Consider the following 21,920-nt stretch of genomic DNA (forward strand, 5'->3'; position numbering starts at 1 on the left):
AGTCCAGCTTTGATGCACCTGTACTGACCTCTCCTTCTGGATGATAGCAGGGTGAACAGGCCGTGGCTTGGGTGATTGATGTCCTTGATGATCTTTTTGTCCTTCCTGTGACATCGGGTGCTGTAGGTGTCCTGGAGGACAGGTAGTGTGCCTCCCGGTGATGCGTTGGGAAGACTGTACCACCCTCTGGAGAGCCCTGCAGTTGCGGGCGGTGCAGTTGCCGTACCAGGCGGTGATGCAGCCCGACAGGATGCTCTCAATTGTGTATCTGTAATAGTTTCTGAGGGTCTTAGTGCCCAAGACACATTATTCCATCCTCCTGAGGTTGAAGAGGTGCTGTTGCGCCGCCTTCACCACACTGTATGTCAGGGTGTACCATTTCAGATTGTCAGTGATGTGTACGCAGAGGAACTTGAAGCTTTCCACCTTCTCCACTGCGGTCCCGTCGATGTGGATGGGGGCGTGCTCCCTCTGCTGTTTCCTTAAGTCCACATTCAGCTCCTTTGTTTTGTTGACGTTGAGGGAGAGGTTATTTTCCTTGCACCACTCCACCAGGGCCCTCACCTCCCTGTAGGCTGCCTCATCATTGTTGGTAATCAGGCCCACTACTGTTGTGTCGCCTGCAAACTTGATGATTGAGTTGAAGGCGTGCGTGGTCACGCAGTCATGGGTGAACAGGGAGTACAGGAGAGGGCTGAGCAGGCACCCTTGTGAGTCCGCTGTGTTGAGGATCAGCAAAGTGGAGGTGTTGTTTCCTACCTTCACCACCTGGGGGCGGCCCGTCAAGAAGTCCAGGACCCAGTTGCACATGGCGGGGTTCAGACCCAGGGCCCCGAGCTTAATGATGAGCTTGGAGGGTACTATGGTGTTGAAGGCTGAGCTGTAGTCAGTGAACAGCATTCTTACATAGGTATTCCTCTTGTCCAGATGGGATAGTGCAGTGTGCAGTCCCATGGCGATTGCATCATCTGTGGATTTACATTTAAGTCATTTAGCAGACGCTCTTATCCAGAGCGACTTACAAATTGGTGCATTCACCTTATGATATCCAGTGGAACAACCACTTTACAATAGTGCATCTAACTCTTTTAAGGGGGGGGGGGGGGTTAGAAGGATTACTTTATCCTATCCTAGGTATTCCTTAAAGAGGTGGGGTTTCAGGTGTCTCCGGAAGGTGGTGATTGACTCCGCTGACCTGGCGTCGTGAGGGAGTTTGTTCCACCATTGGGGTGCCAGAGCAGCGAACAGTTTTGACTGGGCTGAGCGGGAACTGTACTTCCTCAGAGGTAGGGAGGCGAGCAGGCCAGAGGTGGATGAACGCAGTGCCCTTGTTTGGGTGTAGGGCCTGATCAGAGCCTGAAGGTACGGAGGTGCCGTTCCCCTCACAGCTCCGTAGGCAAGCACCATGGTCTTGTAGCGGATGCGAGCTTCAACTGGAAGCCAGTGGAGAGAGCGGAGGAGCGGGGTGACGTGAGAGAACTTGGGAAAGTTGAACACCAGACGGGCTGCGGCGTTCTGGATGAGTTGTAGGGGTTTAATGGCACAGGCAGGGAGCCCAGCCAACAGCGAGTTGCAGTAATCCAGACGGGAGATGACAAGTGCCTGGATTAGGACCTGCGCCGCTTCCTGCGTGAGGCAGGGTCGTACTCTGCGAATGTTGTAGAGCATGAACCTACAGGAACGGGTCACCGCCTTGATGTTAGTTGAGAACGACAGGGTGTTGTCCAGGATCACGCCAAGGTTCTTAGCACTCTGGGAGGAGGACACAATGGAGTTGTCAACCGTGATGGCGAGATCATGGAACGGGCAGTCCTTCCCCGGGAGGAAGAGCAGCTCCGTCTTGCCGAGGTTCAGCTTGAGGTGGTGATCCGTCATCCACACTGATATGTCTGCCAGACATGCAGAGATGCGATTCACCACCTGGTTATCAGAGGGGGGAAAGGAGAAGATTAATTGTGTGTCGTCTGCATAGCAATGATAGGAGAGACCATGTGAGGATATGACAGAGCCAAGTGACTTGGTGTATAGCGAGAATAGGAGAGGGCCTAGAACAGAGCCCTGGGGGACACCAGTGGTGAGAGCACGTGGTGCGGAGACAGATTCTCGCCACGCCACCTGGTAGGAGCGACCTGTCAGGTAGGACGCAATCCAAGCGTGGGCCGCGCCGGAGATGCCCAGCTCGGAGAGGGTGGAGAGGAGGATCTGATGGTTCACAGTATCAAAGGCAGCCGATAGGTCTAGAAGGATGAGAGCAGAGGAGAGAGAGTTAGCTTTAGCAGTGCGGAGCGCCTCCGTGACACAGAGAAGAGCAGTCTCAGTTGAATGACTAGTCTTGAAACCTGACTGATTTGGATCAAGAAGGTCATTCTGAGAGAGATAGCAGGAGAGCTGGCCAAGGACGGCACGTTCAAGAGTTTTGGAGAGAAAAGAAAGAAGGGATACTGGTCTGTAGTTGTTGACATCGGAGGGATCGAGTGTAGGTTTTTTCAGAAGGGGTGCAACTCTCGCTCTCTTGAAGACGGAAGGGACGTAGCCAGCGGTCAAGGATGAGTTGATGAGCGAGGTGAGGTAAGGGAGAAGGTCTCCGGAAATGGTCTGGAGAAGAGAGGAGGGGATAGGGTCAAGCGGGCAGGTTGTTGGGCGGCCGGCCATCACAAGACGCGAGATTTCATCTGGAGAGAGAGGGGAGAAAGAGGTCAAAGCACAGGGTAGGGCAGTGTGAGCAGAACCAGCGGTGTCGTTTGACATAGCAAACGAGGATCGGATGTCGTCGACCTTCTTTTCAAAATGGTTGACGAAGTCATCAGCAGAGAGGGAGGAGGGGGGAGGAGGGGGAGGAGGATTCAGGAGGGAGGAGAAGGTGGCAAAGAGCTTCCTAGGGTTAGAGGCAGATGCTTGGAATTTAGAGTGGTAGAAATTGGCTTTAGCAGCAGAGACAGAAGAGGAGAATGTAGAGAGGAGGGAGTGAAAGGATGCCAGGTCCGCAGGGAGGCGAGTTTTCCTCCATTTCCGCTCGGCTGCCCGGAGCCCTGTTCTGTGAGCTCGCAATGAGTCGTCGAGCCACGGAGCAGGAGGGGAGGACCGAGCCGGCCTGGAGGATAGGGGACATAGAGAGTCAAAGGATGCAGAAAGGGAGGAGAGGAGGGTTGAGGAGGCAGAATCAGGAGATAGGTTGGAGAAGGTTTGAGCAGAGGGAAGAGATGATAGGATGGAAGAGGAGAGAGTAGCGGGGGAGAGAGAGCGAAGGTTGGGACGGCGCGATACCATCCGAGTAGGGGCAGTGTGGGAAGTGTTAGATGAGAGCGAGAGGGAAAAGGATACAAGGTAGTGGTCGGAGACTTGGAGGGGAGTTGCAATGAGATTAGTGGAAGAACAGCATCTAGTAAAGATGAGGTCAAGCGTATTGCCTGCCTTGTGAGTAGGGAGGGAAGGTGAGAGGGTGAGGTCAAAAGAGGAGAGGAGTGGAAAGAAGGAGGCAGAGAGGAATGAGTCAAAGGTAGACGTGGGGAGGTTAAAGTCACCCAGAACTGTGAGAGGTGAGCCATCCTCAGGAAAGGAACTTATCAGGGCGTCAAGCTCATTGATGAACTCTCCAAGGGAACCTGGAGGGCGATAAATGATAAGGATGTTAAGCTTGAAAGGGCTGGTAACTGTGACAGCATGGAATTCAAAGGAGGCGATAGACAGATGGGTCAGGGGAGAAAGAGAGAATGTCCACTTGGGAGAGATGAGGATCCCAGTGCCACCACCCCGCTGACCAGAAGCTCTCGGGGTGTGCGAGAACACGTGGGCAGACGAGGAGAGAGCAGTAGGAGTAGCAGTGTTATCAGTGGTAATCCATGTTTCCGTCAGTGCCAAGAAGTCGAGGGACTGGAGGGAAGCATAGGCTGAGATGAACTCTGCCTTGTTGGCCGCAGATCGGCAGTTCCAGAGGCTGCCTGAGACCTGGAACTCCACGTGGGTCGTGCGCGCTGGGACCACCAGGTTAGAGTAGCAGCGGCCACGCGGTGTGAAGCGTTTGTATGGTCTGTGCAGAGAGGAGAGAACAGGGATAGACAGACACATAGTTGACAGGCTACAGAAGAGGCTACGCTAATGCAAAGGAGATTGGAATGACAAGTGGACTACACGTCTCGAATGTTCAGAAAGTTAAGCTTACGTTGCAAAAAATCTTATTGACTAAAATGATATAGTACTGCTGGCTGGTGAAATAGGCTAGCTAGCAGTGGCTGCGTTGTTGACTTTGTTTGAAAGTGTAGCTGGCTAGGTAACCTCTAACTGGCTAGGTAACCTCGACAATTACTCTAGACTACACAATTATCTTGGATACAAAGACGGCTATGTAGCCAGCTAAGATCAAACAAATCAAACTGTTGTACTGTAATGAAATGAAATGTAATACTACCTGTGGAGCAAAGCGGAATGCAACTACTCGCTCCAACCCGGAAGTGCGTATCGTAGAGGGAGAGGCAATAGAAGTGTTGTTTCTTGTATTATTGTCTTTTGTGTCTTTAGAGGACTGCTTCACCTTAATGTCCCCTTTCCCTTTTCTTCTGTCCTTATTTTGTCCCACTTTGTCCCTTCTTTGTCCCTTCTTCTCTTCTGCCAACTAGACACTCCTTGTTAGCTAGCTAGCTTCTTCCAGGAATGTCCCTAGCAACTGCCTAGCAACAGGTAAACAACTTAGCTAGCTAAGAAAACGGTATAATTTTATGAAAAATTGTTACTTTTTCAAAAGCCTTTCTTCTTTGTTTGCTGCTTGTTTGGTCTCCTATTCAGTTTGCAGTTTTCTTTTGATTTTTTTCGATGTACTTTACTCTAAAAAAACATTTAAATTTCAATATTTGTAGGAGCTCATCTTTTCAGCTGCTGCTGCTTAATTTGGAACTCCGTAAATGATCTATTGGGTCCGTAAGCAAATTGAAATGGGTCTAAGGTGTCAGGCCAGGTAGAGGTGGTATGATCCTTAACTAGCCTCCCAAAGCACTTCATGATGACATGATTGTCATTTAGTTCAGTTACCTTAGCTTTCTTGGGTACAGGAACAATGCTGGACATCTTGAAGCAAGTGGGGACAGCAGACTGGGATAGGGAGAGATTGAATATGTCCGTAAACACTCCAGCCAGCTGGTCTGCGTATGCTTTGAGGACGCGGGTGCCGTCTGGGCTGGCAGCCATGCGAGGGTTAACAGCTTAAATGTCTTATTCACGTCTGCCACGGAGGACGAGAGCCCACAGTCCCTGGGAGCGGGCTGCGTCGGTGGCACAGTGTTATCCTCAAAGCGGCTTCTATTCTGTCATTATATGTTGCCTTAGAAGACTAAATGAACCCGTGCTCACTAGAATAATGTCATACATCGATAGAGTGAATGCTGAAATCTAGTTGTCATCGGTAAAGTTCTCTCTGTCATCTCTGCTTCTTTCACGGATCAAAGACGTTTAGGGACTTGGGAGAAAATGCAACAAAACATTTTATTTAAAATCGGGAAAGACTTTCTGTGCAACATTTCCAAATGTCATCAGTTTGACGCGTTTTAAGGAAATTGAAAGCTGTGAAAACAACCCAAAATGTTTCTGATAAGATTGAAGTTCGGCTAGGATGCATATTTTAAGTGCTTGAAATACTAATCAGCTTTGATCATGTTGATAAAAGAGAGCACCTCTACCGGTGGTATCTAACTGCTCATTCGCATTCTCTCAAGATGCTGAAAGAAAGAAATCACTCTTGTTCCCGAGTAAGAATTTTGCCTACATTTGGTGTATAATTTTCCTGCACGACATGCTTAATTCTGCAGGAGGTAATATTAAGGCTGTGTGAGAGGTTATAGACCTACAGTCTATAATTTAACACATCTGAACAGAAGGCTACAGTTCCCTTGATGTGCCGTAGCCCTATTTGAAGCCGCCATCTTGTGACTGTCGAATTTGTGTATTACCTCACAATCACCACACTGCTATCATCCTCTTTTATCACTTCACCCAGCCTGGTCTCATAGACTAAACGTTACATAATTAATGTAAATCTGAGACTATCAAATTTGGTCTTAAAACACGAATGTCTAGAAACCCAAAGGTTGCGAGTTCGAATATCATCATGGACCACTTTAGAATTTTAGCTAAATAGCAACTTTTCAACTACTTACTACTTTTTGTAGATACTTTGGAATGACTTAGCATGTTAGCTAACCCTTCCCCTCAACCTAACCTTCACCTTACTCCTAAACGTATTAATACAAATGCCATATGGCTTCAGTTTATCGTAAGAGTTATTGTGCCACAAAATAATAATAATAATAATTATTATTATTATAAAAAAAAAAAAAAAGAAAATCGAACCTGGGTTCCTATAAATGTGGCCGATGTGAAATGGCTAGCTAGTTAGCGGTGGTGCGCGCTAATAGTGTTTCAATCGGTGACGTCACTCACTCTGAGACCTAGAAGTGGTTGTTCCCCTTGCTCTGCAAGGGCCGTGGCTTTTGTGGCGCGATGGGTAACGATGCTTGTGTGAGTGACTGTGGTAGATGTGTGCAGAGGGTCCCTGGTTCGAACCCAGGTTGGGGCGAGGAGAGGGACGGAAGCTATACTGTTACATAAAGACGTTTTTGAAGGTGATTCCTGTTGCACAAAACGTGTGACTGTATTTTGGGTCACCGCATATCCCACTTTGATGCATTGAAGATGCATTAGATTGTATCCATTAAGCTTCACATGTTGGCCCAGTTGATCAACAAGGAATAGCGTTATGTCCAGGAGGTCCAATAAATTCTCTGCCAGGTCTGAGATTCCCATAGATTGGAAAGCTGTAGCTCACCAATGTAATGTTTGGATTCAGTCTTGTCTCAGGGGAAGTGTTGAGTCCTCACCAATGTAATGTTTGGATTCAGTCTTGTGTCAGGTGAAGTGTTGAGTCCTCACCAATGTAATGTTTGGATTCAGTCTTGTCTCAGGGGAAGAGTTGAGTCCTCACCAATGTAATGTTTGCATTCAGTCTTGTGTCAGGTGAAGTGTTGAGTCCTCACCAATGTAATGTTTGCATTCAGTCTTGTCTCAGGGGAAGGGTTGAGTCCTCACCAATGTAATGTTTGCATTCAGTCTTGTGTCAGGTGAAGTGTTGAGTCCTCACCAATGTAATGTTTGGATTCAGTCTTGTGTCAGGGGAAGGGTTGAGTCCTCACCAATGTAATGTTTGCATTCAGTCTTGTGTCAGGGGAAGTGTTGAGTCCTCACCAATGTAATGTTTGCATTCAGTCTTGTCTCAGGGGAAGGGTTGAGTCCTCACCATTGTAATGTTTGGATTCAGTCTTGTGTCAGGGGAAGGGTTGAGTCCTCACCAATGTAATGTTTGCATTCAGTCTTGTCTCAGGGGAAGGGTTGAGTCCTCACCAATGTAATGTTTGCATTCAGTCTTGTGTCAGGTGAAGTGTTGAGTCCTCACCATTGTAATGTTTGGATTCAGTCTTGTGTCAGGGGAAGGGTTGAGTCCTCACCAATGTAATGTTTGCATTCAGTCTTGTGTCAGGGGAAGGGTTGAGTCCTCACCAATGTAATGTTTGCATTCAGTCTTGTGTCAGGTGAAGTGTTGAGTCCTCACCAATGTAATGTTTGGATTCAGTCTTGTGTCAGGGGAAGCGTAGAGTTCTTACCTTTGGTCTGATAATATCCCAATGTTCTCCAAATTGTTGTCTTTTAACACCCCGGCCGTCCTGTCTTTTAATTGCTACCATGGTCATATGCTTTTTATATTTCTTCTGTTAGAAACATTTACATCTGGCCCAATCCACACAGGACAATTTCCACCAGTCTAAAGGGTTGAACCAACTCGTATTTGTCCCCCAGAACAATCACATGATGTTATCTGATCTCTTTTTAATTTATTTTTTAATCAATTTGATGTAAAAGTACGATGTCAAAAATGCCTATCTTCTCCCTTGGATTGAACTGTAGCCTAGTTGCATTACCTAGAGCAGTGGTTACTAACCTGTGGTCCACGATGGTACTGCAGGTGATCAGCTAATGGTATTTTCTTAAGACTATTTTACCAGTTGGGAGTGTACAAAACATGAAGGACACCTTCCAAACCCCCACTCCCCCCTTCAGCCCTCAGAACAGCCTCAATTTGTCACAGGGCGTTGACTTTAAAAGGTGTCGAAAGCATTCCACAGTGATGCTGGCCCATGTTGACTCCACAATGATGCTGGCCCGTGTTGACTCCACAGGGGTGCTGGCCCATGTTGACTCCACAGTGATGCTGGCCCATGTTGACTCCACAGGGGTGCTGGCCCATGTTGACTCCACAGGGATACTGGCCCATGTTGACTCCACAGGGGTGCTGGCCCATGTTGACTCCACAGGGGTGATGGTCCATGTTGACTCCACAGGGGTGCTGGCACATGTTGACTCCACAGTGATGCTGGCCCATGTTGACTCCACAGTGATGCTGGCCCATGTTGACTCCACAGGGGTGCTGGCCCATGTTGACTCCACAGGGGTGCTGGCCCATGTTGACTCCACAGGGGTGCTGGCCCATGTTGACTCCACAGGGGTGCTGGCACACGTCGACTCCACAGGGGTGCTTCGCACACGTTGTGTCCACAGTTGTGCTGGCCCACGTTGACTCCATTTGGTTGGTGGGCCATTCTTGACTACACAGGGGTGATGACCCACTGTTGACTCCACAGGGGTGCTGACCCATATTAACTCCACAGGGGTGCTAGCCCACGTGACTCCACAGGGGTGCTGGCCCATGTTGACACCAAACCAGTGCTGGCCCATGTCGACTCTACAGGGGTACCACACCCATGTTGACTCCACAGAGGCACTTAAATCTTGTTGACTCCATAGGGGTGCTAACCCATGTTGAATGGCACAGGGCATTGACACTAATCCATGTCTCGAATTGCACTCAAGGCTTAAAAATCCTTCTTTAACCTGTCTCTTCCCCTTCATCTACCCCGATTTTAAGTGGATTAACAAGTGACATCAATAAGGGATCATAGCTTTCAACTGGATTCACCTGGTCAGTCTATGTCATGGAAAGAGAAGGTGTCCTTAATGTTTTGTCCACTCAGTGTACGTCTGCCCAACGTGTGATACATCAGGCAGATGGAGTATTGAGGCTGTTTGCACATTGGCCAGATGTCTTACATATGTATTTAGAATGCCTACATTCTACAATCTACATTTTACAGTTCTACATCATTTACACGTCGGCCAGGCATCAACATTTATTTTTAACTTTTACCCCTTTTGGTCCCAAATTTCGTGATATCCAATTGGTAGTTACAGTCTTGTCCCATCGCTGCAACTCCCATACGGACTCGTCGAGAGAGGCGAAGGTCAAGAGCTATGCATCCCTCGAAACACGACCCTGCCAAACCGCACTGCTTCTTGACACATTGCTCGCTTTAACCCGGAAGCCAGCCGCACCGTGGAAACACCGTTCCGCTGCCGACCGAAGTCAGCGTGCATGTGCCCAGCCAGCCACAAGGAGTCACTAGAGCGCGATGGGACAAGGAAATCCCAGCCGGCCAAACCCTCCTCTAACCCGGACGACGCTGGGCCAATTGTGCGCCACTTCATGGTTCTCCCGGTCACAGCCGGCTGTGACACAGCCTGGGATCGAACCCGGGGCTGTGATGCAGTGCCTTAGACTGCTGCGCCACTCCTGTGGCCCAGGCGTGATTCTATTCTGAATCCTCAGCAACGTCTTGCCAATGTGCAAACGCTCTCCAAACTACATATTCTCTATCTCTTATATCTCCTCTACCCCCTCCATCTCTCTTATATCTCCTCTACCCCCTCCATCTCTCTCCATCTCCTCTACTCCCTCCATCTCCTCTACCCCCTTCATCCCCTCCATCTATCTCCATCTCCTCTACCTCCACTATCTATCTCCATCTCCTCTACCCCCTCCATCCCCTCCATCTATCTCCATCTCCTCTACCCCCACTATCTATCTCCATCTCCTCTACCCCCTCCATCTCCTCTACCCCTTCCATCTCTCTTATATCTCCTCTACCCCCTCTATCTATCTCCATCTCCTCTACCCCATTCCATCTCTCTTATATCTCCCCTACCCCCTCCATCTATCTCCATCTCCTCTACCCCCTCCATCTATCTTCATCTCCTCTACCCCCTCCATCTATCTCCATCTCCTCTACCCCCTCCATCTCCTCTACCCCTTCCATCTCTCTTATATCTCCTCTACCCCCTCTATCTATCTCCATCTCCTCTACCCCTTCCATTTCTCTTATATCTCCTCTACCCCCTCCATCTATCTCCATCTCCATCTATCTCCATCTCCTCTACCCCCTCCATCTATCTCCATCTCCTCTACCCCCTCCATCTCCTCTACCCCTTCCATCTCTCTTATATCTCCTCTACCCCCTCTATCTATCTCCATCTCCTCTACCCCTTCCATCTCTCTTATATCTCCTCTACCCCCTCCATCTATCTCCATCTCCTCTACCCCCTCCATCTATCTCCATCTCCTCTACCCCCTCCATCTATCTCCATCTCCTCTACCCCCTCCATCTATCTCCATCTCCTCTACCCCCTCCATCTCCTCTACCCCCTCCATCTCCTCCATCCCCTCCATCCCATCCATCTCCTCCATCCCCTCCATATCCTCTACCCCCTCCATCTATCTCCATCTCCTATATCTCCTCCATCTACCTCCATCTCCTCTATCTCCTCTATTCCACCATCTATCTCCATCTCCTCTATTCCTCCATCTATCTCCATCTCCTCTATCTCGTGTCGTAGTATACTCCTCTGTAGGGCTCCAGGAATGACACACACAGATACACACAAAGAGAGTGAGTTTAAAACGGGCAATTTAATCACAGAGCATCTACAATCTTTCTGATGTGCTCCATATTCAGGTCATGTGTTGAAATAAAAAAACAGATTTATTTTTGAGTCTGCTTTTTATAATTTGATTTCATATCTCTTTCCACACTGGGAGCATTGATAACGTTTCTCTCAGGTGTGGACTTACATGCTCTTTCAGTTGCTTTAACCAGGTAAGTTTAAAGCCACAGTGAGAGCAGTGGTAAAGCTTCTCTCCAGAGTGTATTTTTCAGGCTACCTAACCAGATTAAACTCTTGCAACACTGGGAGCGGTGATGAGGCTCATCCTGTGTGTGTCCTCTCATGTCTTTTCAGGTCCCCTAACCGGGTATAACTCTTTACACACTGAGAGCATTGGAAAAGCTTCTCTCCTGAGTGTGTCCTCTTGTGTGATTTTAGGCACCATGATGAGGAAAAGCTCATTTCACATTGGGAGCAGTGGTAAGGCTTCTCCCCTGTATGTATTCTCTCATGCCTTTTCATGCTCCCAAACTCTGTAAAACTCTTTTCACACTGGGAACATTGGTAAGGTTTTTCGCCTTTGTGTGTCCTCTCATGCCTTTTTAAGTTCGCTAGCTGGGTAAATATCTTTTCACAGTATGAGCAGTGGTAGGGCTTCTCCCCTGTGTGTGTTCTCAAATGCCTTTTCAGGTTCCCTAACTGGATAAAACTCTTTCCACACTGGGGACATTGGTAGGGCCTCTCTGCCGAGTGTGTTCTTTTATGCTTTAGCAAGTCCCCTGATGAGAAAAAAGTATATTCACAGTGGGCACAGTGGTAAGGTTTCTCTCTTGTGTGTGATCTCTCATGTATTTTCAGGCTCCCTAATTGGGTAAAACTCTTTACACACTGGGAACATTGGAAAGGCTTTTCTCCTGTGTGTATTCTTTCATGTTCTTTTAGGTAACATAACCACTTAAAACTCTTTACACAGTGGGAACACTGGTGTGGTCTCACTGGTTTGGGCGTCTCTGGGTCTTGTTCCCCCGAAGGACTCTTCCTGCTGTCAGAGTGAGAGTGTGGTCTCTCTCCTGCCAAAGACAAACAGTGTATTTAGGTAAATACTAAACAGGGACCAGAATAAAACCTGCACATGATGAACCTGTCTTCCTCTGAGGTTTAATCCAGACTAGATCCCTCAATAACCTGAGGTCAGTATCTTAGGTTGTTTAATCCAAATTATAATTTGTTGTCTTGATTCTGTCCTCTTCATCATTTGAAAAGAAACTGAAAGTCAAGACTTCAACCAAATGTCACGAAATCAGACATTAATTGTAATAATAAAGGACATAAAATGTGGAGAGATTTCAATCAGAACAGTCGAACATTTTAGTCATTTAGCTCTTATCCAGAGAGACTCACAAGAGCCATTGGGGTGACTTGCCTCCCTACACCTTATAGCTGAAATATTAAGGACCTAATAAAGGACTACGTGTCTCCTTATACCTTATAGCTGAAATATTAAGGACCTAATAAAGGACTACATGTCTCCCTTATAGCTGAAATATTAAGGACCTAATAAAGGACTACGTGTCTCCCTTATAGCTGAAATATTAAGGACCTAATAAAGGACTACGTGTCTCCCTTATAGCTGAAATATTAAGGACCTAATAAAGGACTACATGTCTCCCTAGACCCTAAGTGTTTAGCCTAGAAAGTATTATGTTCATTTGCTGTATAGCCTAATAACTACGGCTCAGGAAAGGACTGCTACGTGTCTCCCTGATAGCTGAAATATTAAGGACCTAATAAGGACTACTTGGTCTCCCTTATAGCTGAAATATTAAGGACCTAATAAAGGACTACGTGTCTCCCTTATAGCTGAAATATTAAGGACCTAATAAAGGACTACATGTCTCCCTTATAGCTGAAATATTAAGGACCTAATAAAGGACTACGTGTCTCCCTTATAGCTGAAATATTAAGGACCTAATAAAGGACTACGTGTCTCCCTTATAGCTGAAATATTAAGGACCTAATAAAGGACTACGTGTCTCCTTATACCTTATAGCTGAAATATTAAGGACCTAATAAAGGACTACGTGTCTCCCTTATAGCTGAAATATTAAGGACCTAATAAAGGACTACATGTCTCCCTATACCTTATAGCTGAAATATTAAGGACCTATTAAAGGACTACGTGTCTCCCTTATAGCTGAAATATTAAGGACCTAATAAAGGACTACGTGTCTCCCTTATAGCTGAAATATTAAGGACCTAATAAAGGACTACGTGTCTCCCTTATAGCTGAAATATTAAGGACCTAATAAAGGACTACGTGTCTCCCTTATAGCTGAAATATTAAGGACCTAATAAAGGACTACGTGTCTCCCTTATAGCTGAAATATTAAGGACCTAATAAAGGACTACATGTCTCCCTTATAGCTGAAATATTAAGGACCTAATAAAGGACTACTTGTCTCCCTTATACCTTATAGCTGAAATATTAAGGACCTAATAAAGGACTACGTGTCTCCCTTATAGCTGAAATATTAAGGACCTAATAAAGGACTACGTGTCTCCCTTATAGCTGAAATATTAAGGACCTAATAAAGGACTACGTGTCTCCCTTATAGCTGAAATATTAAGGACCTAATAAAGGACTACATGTCTCCCTTATAGCTGAAATATTAAGGACCTAATAAAGGACTACGTGTCTCCCTTATAGCTGAAATATTAAGGACCTAATAAAGGACTACTTGTCTCCTTATACCTTATAGCTGAAATATTAAGGACCTAATAAAGGACTACGTGTCTCCCTTATAGCTGAAATATTAAGGACCTAATAAAGGACTACGTGTCTCCCTTATAGCTGAAATATTAAGGACCTAATAAAGGACTACATGTCTCCCTTATAGCTGAAATATTAAGGACCTAATAAAGGACTACGTGTCTCCCTTATAGCTGAAATATTAAGGACCTAATAAAGGACTACGTGTCTCCCTTATAGCTGAAATATTAAGGACCTAATAAAGGACTACATGTCTCCCTTATAGCTGAAATATTAAGGACCTAATAAAGGACTACGTGTCTCCCTTATAGCTGAAATATTAAGGACCTAATAAAGGACTACGTGTCTCCCTTATAGCTGAAATATTAAGGACCTAATAAAGGACTACGTGTCTCCCTTATAGCTGAAATATTAAGGACCTAATAAAGGACTACTTGTCTCCCTATACCTTATAGCTGAAATATTAAGGACCTAATAAAGGACTACATGTCTCCCTTATAGCTGAAATATTAAGGACCTAATAAAGGACTACGTGTCTCCCTTATAGCTGAAATATTAAGGACCTAATAAAGGACTACGTGTCTCCCTTATAGCTGAAATATTAAGGACCTAATAAAGGACTACGTGTCTCCCTATACCTTATAGCTGAAATATTAAGGACCTAATAAAGGACTACGTGTCTCCCTTATAGCTGAAATATTAAGGACCTAATAAAGGACTACGTGTCTCCCATAGCTGAAATATTAAGGACCTAATAAAGGACTACGTGTCTCCCTTATAGCTGAAATATTAAGGACCTAATAAAGGACTACGTGTCTCCTTATAGCTGAAATATTAAGGACCTAATAAAGGACTACATGTCTCCCTTATAGCTGAAATATTAAGGACCTAATAAAGGACTACGTGTCTCCCTTATAGCTGAAATATTAAGGACCTAATAAAGGACTACGTGTCTCCCTTATAGCTGAAATATTAAGGACCTAATAAAGGACTAGAGGACCTAATAAAGGACTACGTGTCTCCCTTATAGCTGAAATATTAAGGACCTAATAAAGGACTACATGTCTCCCTTATAGCTGAAATATTAAGGACCTAATAAAGGACTACGTGTCTCCCTTATAGCTGAAATATTAAGGACCTAATAAAGGACTACGTGTCTCCCTTATAGCTGAAATATTAAGGACCTAATAAAGGACTACATGTCTCCCTTATAGCTGAAATATTAAGGACCTAATAAAGGACTACGTGTCTCCCTTATAGCTGAAATATTAAGGACCTAATAAAGGACTACATGTCTCCCTTATAGCTGAAATATTAAGGACCTAATAAAGGACTACTTGTCTCCCTTATAGCTGAAATATTAAGGACCTAATAAAGGACTACTTGTCTCCCTTATAGCTGAAATATTAAGGACCTAATAAAGGACTACTTGTCTCCCTTATAGCTGAAATATTAAGGACCTAATAAAGGACTACATGTCTCCCTTATAGCTGAAATATTAAGGACCTAATAAAGGACTACGTGTCTCCCTACACCTTATAGCTGAAATATTAAGGACCTAATAAAGGACTACGTGTCTCCCTTATAGCTGAAATATTAAGGACCTAATAAAGGACTACGTGTCTCCCTTATAGCTGAAATATTAAGGACCTAATAAAGGACTACGTGTCTCCCTTATAGCTGAAATATTAAGGACCTAATAAAGGACTACGTGTCTCCTTATAGCTGAAATATTAAGGACCTAATAAAGGACTACGTGTCTCCCTTATAGCTGAAATATTAAGGAGCTAATAAAGGACTACGTGTCTCCCTTATAGCTGAAATATTAAGGACCTAATAAAGGACTACGGACCTAATAAAGGACTACGTGTCTCCCTTATAGCTGAAATATTAAGGACCTAATAAAGGACTACGTGTCTCCCTTATAGCTGAAATATTAAGGACCTAATAAAGGACTACGTGTCTCCCTTATAGCTGAAATATTAAGGACCTAATAAAGGACTACGTGTCTCCCTTATAGCTGAAATATTAAGGACCTAATAAAGGACTACATGTCTCCCTTATAGCTGAAATATTAAGGACCTAATAAAGGACTACTTGTCTCCCTTATACCTTATAGCTGAAATATTAAGGACCTAATAAAGGACTACGTGTCTCCCTTATAGCTGAAATATTAAGGACCTAATAAAGGACTACGTGTCTCCCTTATAGCTGAAATATTAAGGACCTAATAAAGGACTACGTGTCTCCCTTATAGCTGAAATATTAAGGACCTAATAAAGGACTACATGTCTCCCTTATAGCTGAAATATTAAGGACCTAATAAAGGACTACGTGTCTCCCTTATAGCTGAAATATTAAGGACCTAATAAAGGACTACTTGTCTCCTTATACCTTATAGCTGAAATATTAAGGACCTAATAAAGGACTACGTGTCTCCCTTATAGCTGAAATATTAAGGACCTAATAAAGGACTACGTGTCTCCCTTATAGCTGAAATATTAAGGACCTAATAAAGGACTACATGTCTCCCTTATAGCTGAAATATTAAGGACCTAATAAAGGACTACGTGTCTCCCTTATAGCTGAAATATTAAGGACCTAATAAAGGACTACGTGTCTCCCTTATAGCTGAAATATTAAGGACCTAATAAAGGACTACATGTCTCCCTTATAGCTGAAATATTAAGGACCTAATAAAGGACTACGTGTCTCCCTTATAGCTGAAATATTAAGGACCTAATAAAGGACTACGTGTCTCCCTTATAGCTGAAATATTAAGGACCTAATAAAGGACTACGTGTCTCCCTTATAGCTGAAATATTAAGGACCTAATAAAGGACTACTTGTCTCCTTATACCTTATAGCTGAAATATTAAGGACCTAATAAAGGACTACGTGTCTCCCTTATAGCTGAAATATTAAGGACCTAATAAAGGACTACGTGTCTCCCTTATAGCTGAAATATTAAGGACCTAATAAAGGACTACGTGTCTCCCTTATAGCTGAAATATTAAGGACCTAATAAAGGACTACGTGTCTCCCTTATAGCTGAAATATTAAGGACCTAATAAAGGACTACGTGTCTCCTTATACCTTATAGCTGAAATATTAAGGACCTAATAAAGGACTACGTGTCTCCCTTATAGCTGAAATATTAAGGACCTAATAAAGGACTACATGTCTCCCTTATAGCTGAAATACTAAGGACCTAATAAAGGACTACTTGTCTCCTTATACCTTATAGCTGAAATATTAAGGACCTAATAAAGGACTACGTGTCTCCCTTATAGCTGAAATATTAAGGACCTAATAAAGGACTACGTGTCTCCCTTATAGCTGAAATATTAAGGACCTAATAAAGGACTACGTGTCTCCCTTATAGCTGAAATATTAAGGACCTAATAAAGGACTACTTGCCTCCTTATACCTTATAGCTGAAATATTAAGGACCTAATAAAGGACTACGTGTCTCCCTTATAGCTGAAATATTAAGGACCTAATAAAGGACTACGTGTCTCCCTTATAGCTGAAATATTAAGGACCTAATAAAGGACTACGTGTTTCCCTTATAGCTGAAATATTAAGGACCTAATAAAGGACTACGTGTCTCCCTTATAGCTGAAATATTAAGGACCTAATAAAGGACTACGTGTTTCCCTTATAGCTGAAATATTAAGGACCTAATAAAGGACTACGTGTCTCCCTTATAGCTGAAATATTAAGGACCTAATAAAGGACTACATGTCTCCCTTATAGCTGAAATATTAAGGACCTAATAAAGGACTACGTGTCTCCCTTATAGCTGAAATATTAAGGACCTAATAAAGGACTACATGTCTCCCTTATAGCTGAAATATTAAGGACCTAATAAAGGACTACGTGTCTCCCTTATAGCTGAAATATTAAGGACCTAATAAAGGACTACGTGTCTCCCTTATAGCTGAAATATTAAGGACCTAATAAAGGACTACATGTCTCCCTTATAGCTGAAATATTAAGGACCTAATAAAGGACTACGTGTCTCCCTTATAGCTGAAATATTAAGGACCTAATAAAGGACTACATGTCTCCCTTATAGCTGAAATATTAAGGACCTAATAAAGGACTACTTGTCTCCCTTATAGCTGAAATATTAAGGACCTAATAAAGGACTACTTGTCTCCCTTATAGCTGAAATATTAAGGACCTAATAAAGGACTACTTGTCTCCCTTATAGCTGAAATATTAAGGACCTAATAAAGGACTACATGTCTCCCTTATAGCTGAAATATTAAGGACCTAATAAAGGACTACTTGTCTCCCTTATAGCTGAAATATTAAGGACCTAATAAAGGACTACGTGTCTCCTTATACCTTATAGCTGAAATATTAAGGACCTAATAAAGGACTACGTGTCTCCCTTATAGCTGAAATATTAAGGACCTAATAAAGGACTACGTGTCTCCCTTATAGCTGAAATATTAAGGACCTAATAAAGGACTACGTGTCTCCCTTATAGCTGAAATATTAAGGACCTAATAAAGGACTACATGTCTCCCTTATAGCTGAAATATTAAGGACCTAATAAAGGACTACATGTCTCCCTATACCTTATAGCTGAAATATTAAGGACCTACTAAAGGACTACGTGTCTCCCTTATAGCTGAAATATTAAGGACCTACTAAAGGACTACGTGTCTCCCTTATAGCTGAAATATTAAGGACCTAATAAAGGACTACGTGTCTCCCTTATAGCTGAAATATTAAGGACCTAATAAAGGACTACGTGTCTCCCTTATAGCTGAAATATTAAGGACCTAATAAAGGACTACGTGTCTCCATTATAGCTGAAATATTAAGGGCCTAATAAAGGACTACATGTCTCCCTTATAGCTGAAATATTAAGGACCTAATAAAGGACTACATGTCTCCCTATACCTTATAGCTGAAATATTAAGGACCTACTAAAGGACTACGTGTCTCCCTTATAGCTGAAATATTAAGGACCTAATAAAGGACTACATGTCTCCCTTATAGCTGAAATATTAAGGACCTAATAAAGGACTGCGTGTCTCCCTTATAGCTGAAATATTAAGGACCTAATAAAGGACTACGTGTCTCCCTTATAGCTGAAATATTAAGGACCTAATAAAGGACTACGTGTCTCCCTTATAGCTGAAATATTAAGGACCTAATAAAAGACTACGTGTCTCCCTTATAGCTGAAATATTAAGGACCTAATAAAGGACTACGTGTCTCCCTTATAGCTGAAATATTAAGGACCTAATAAAGGACTATGTGTCTCCCTTATAGCTGAAATATTAAGGACCTAATAAAGGACTACGTGTCTCCTATCCCTATACCTTATAGTATAACTAATGGGGATCCATAATAAACCCCAGGAAGAGTAGCCGCTGCCTTGGCAGGAACTAAAGGGGTTTCCATAATAAACCCCAGGAAGAGTAGCCGCTGCCTTGGCAGAAACTAATGGGGATCCATAATAAACCCCAGGAAGAGTAGCCGCTGCCTTGGCAGGAACTAATGGGGATCCATAATAAACCCCAGGAAGAGTAGCCACTGTCTTGGCAGGAACTAATGGGGATCCATAATAAACCCCAGGAAGAGTAGCTGCTGCCTTGGCAGGAACTAATGGGGATCCCTAATAAACCCCAGGAAGAGTAACCGCTGCCTTTGCAGGAACTAATGGGGATCCCTAATAAACCCCAGGAAGAGTAGCCGCTGTCTTGGCAGGAGCAAATGGGGATCCATAATAAACCCCAGGAAGAGTAGCCGCTGCCTTTGCAGGAACTAATGGGTATCCATAATAAACCCCAGGAAGAGTAGCTTCTGCCTGGGCAGCAGCTAATGGGGATCCCCAATTAAATAAAAATACATAACATCCCTTACAGTAGACCGGGGCAGCTCTAGCAGGGCAGACATTTTTCGAACTGACTTGTTGGAAAGGTGCCATCCTATGACGGTGCCATGTTGAAAGTCACTGAGCTCTTCAATAAGGCCATTCTACTCCCAATGTTTGTCAAAGGAGATTGCATGGCTGTGTGTTCGATTTTATACACCTGTCAGCAACAGGTGTGGCTGAAATAGCCGAATCCACTAATTTGAAGGGGTGTCCACATACTTTTGTATACATAGTATATTATTAAACATACTTTACAAACATGGGTATTTGGTAGACACACTTCCTCTCTGCTTACCTCATGTCAAAATGAGTCCACCACAAGTTATTCCTTTTTTGTGCACACCTGCAGGACAAAAGAAGCTATACTTACTGGTGTTAATCAGATATTTTTCAGTCCCCTCCTCTCCTTCCTCCTCCTCTTTTATTGAGATAGCCTCTTCTTCTTCTTTCACGCTAGAAGGTTCTTCCTCTTCTTTCACTATAACATCCTCCTCCTCTTCCTTTTTTATTCTGAAATCTTCTACCCACTCCTCTTCCACTGTGACAGCCTCTATCCCATCTTCCACTCCAAATGTAACATGATCTTCCTCCTTTATCGTTCTGGAAGCTTCTTCCTCTCCTTTTACTGTAATATCCTCCTCTTCCTCTTTCACGACAATGTTCAGCCCCAGAGCTTCTTTCTCCGTCCAGCAGACATTCTCTTCTTTAGCAGGGGAGGAGTAGTTTAGTGAGCTCATGGTTGGGGTTGTTAGCTAGTTTGCATTAGCGACTAGCTTAGTGCTAGGCTGAGTAACAATTTCAACAAATTGAACAAGTAAATTACTTTTAAAGTTAACTGGTATATACGTTAACAGGATTGTGTTTAAAAAGAACTTCAATGTTTCGGTTTTATGTTGGCTAGCAAGCTGCCGAAGGGGTTGAATCGGTAGCTTTGTTGTTGTTGTTGAAGACGTGTCCCGTCCACTAGATTATACGTCACCCAAGAAGCGCCACCTGAAAGACTCACATCGCCTGCTGCTGACTAGTGGGTAATGGAGTTTAGAAACAAACGCAAACAATATTTTCCTATACACAGACTTAGACCTGAATATGAATATGTACATTATGAACTAGAATAGTAATTGTTTAAAAAAAAAACTAGCTAAGCCAATGTTGACAATATAATGTAAATTGGCTTCCATGAGTGTTCAGCACTAATTACATAGGTCCATTATCTTCAACACTTACTGTTGACATGACTCTAATTGCCTCCAATTACCAAAGGCCCCACCCCTTCCCTCCACACCTGTTCCCACTCCCTTAATCACCTCTCCTCTACCCTTTTCACTCCTGTTCCCCATATAAGCATTATGATTCTTCCTGAGCACCAGTAATCTGTCATGCTTAGTGTTGCCATAGTAATCTGTCACGCTTGGTGTTGCCATAGTAATCCGTCATGCTTGGTGATGCCATAGTAATGGTTCATGCTTGGTGTTGCCATAGTATTGGGTCATGCTTCATTATGCCATAGTAATGTGTCATACCCCACAATGATGAAGCAAAAACAGGTTTTTAGACATACACTGCTCAAAAAAATAAAGGGAACACTTAAACAATACAATGTAACTCCAAGTCAATCACACTTCTGTGAAATCAAACTGTCCACTTAGGAAGCAACACTGATTGACAATACATTTCATATGCTGTTGTGCAAATGGAATAGACAAAAGGTGGAAATTATAGGCAATTAGCAAGACACCTCACATCGTGACGGAGACATTTGCATTCATATTACATTTTTCTGCAAGAACATCGTCAAATCTGTATACTTGGACTTTAATTTAGCTTTTCTAGTATTAGTAGCCATTTTATAAGTTCAACATTTGCAAAACAACCAGTATTCTTAACTTCATAATATTCTTATAATTTTTGTCCAAAAGGACAAGGCATGCTGTTGCACAAGGTTAGTCATTGGCTATCATTCCCGTAAAGCCCATCTCATTGGCTATCTAGCTAGCTTTGTTTGACCCCGATTGGTGCTTATTTGACAAAGATACAGTCAATCAAAACAGAGATGCTTGTTCTAGGTCCCAAGAAACAAAGAGATCTTATGTTGAATCTGACAATTAATCTTGATGGTTGTACAGTCGTCTCAAATAAAACTGTGAAGGACCTCGGCGTTACTCTGGACCCTGATCTCTCTTTTGACGAACATATCAAGACTGTTTCAAGGACATCTTCTTTCCATCTACGTAACATTGCAAAAATCAGAAACTTTCTGTCCAAAAAGGATGCAGAAAAATGAATCCATGTTTTTGTTACTTCTAGGTTAGACTACTGCAATGCTCTACTTTCCGGCTACCCGGATGAAGCACTAAATAAACTTCAGTTAGTGCTAAATACAGCTGCTAGAATCCTGACTAGAACCAAACAATTTGATCATATTACTCCAGTGCT

At 43.6% G+C, this 21,920-nt stretch overlaps 1 protein-coding gene across 1 annotated transcript; it reads right to left on the minus strand.

The window, feature by feature from the left end:
* Positions 1 to 10,818: 10,818 nt before the first annotated feature.
* On the minus strand, positions 10,819 to 20,784 carry LOC139547133 (zinc finger protein 271-like). Its single transcript, XM_071356164.1, has 2 exons — positions 19,855 to 20,784; positions 10,819 to 11,882 (listed from the first exon to the last, which is right to left on the minus strand). Exons 1-2 carry the CDS (start codon positions 20,219 to 20,221, stop codon positions 11,134 to 11,136), a joined length of 1,116 nt encoding a protein of 371 aa, XP_071212265.1. The 5' UTR covers positions 20,222 to 20,784; the 3' UTR covers positions 10,819 to 11,133.
* Positions 20,785 to 21,920: the final 1,136 nt, after the last annotated feature.

This window comes from Salvelinus alpinus, chromosome 2 (genome assembly GCF_045679555.1).
Source record: "Salvelinus alpinus chromosome 2, SLU_Salpinus.1, whole genome shotgun sequence".
NCBI lineage: Eukaryota > Metazoa > Chordata > Actinopteri > Salmoniformes > Salmonidae > Salvelinus > Salvelinus alpinus.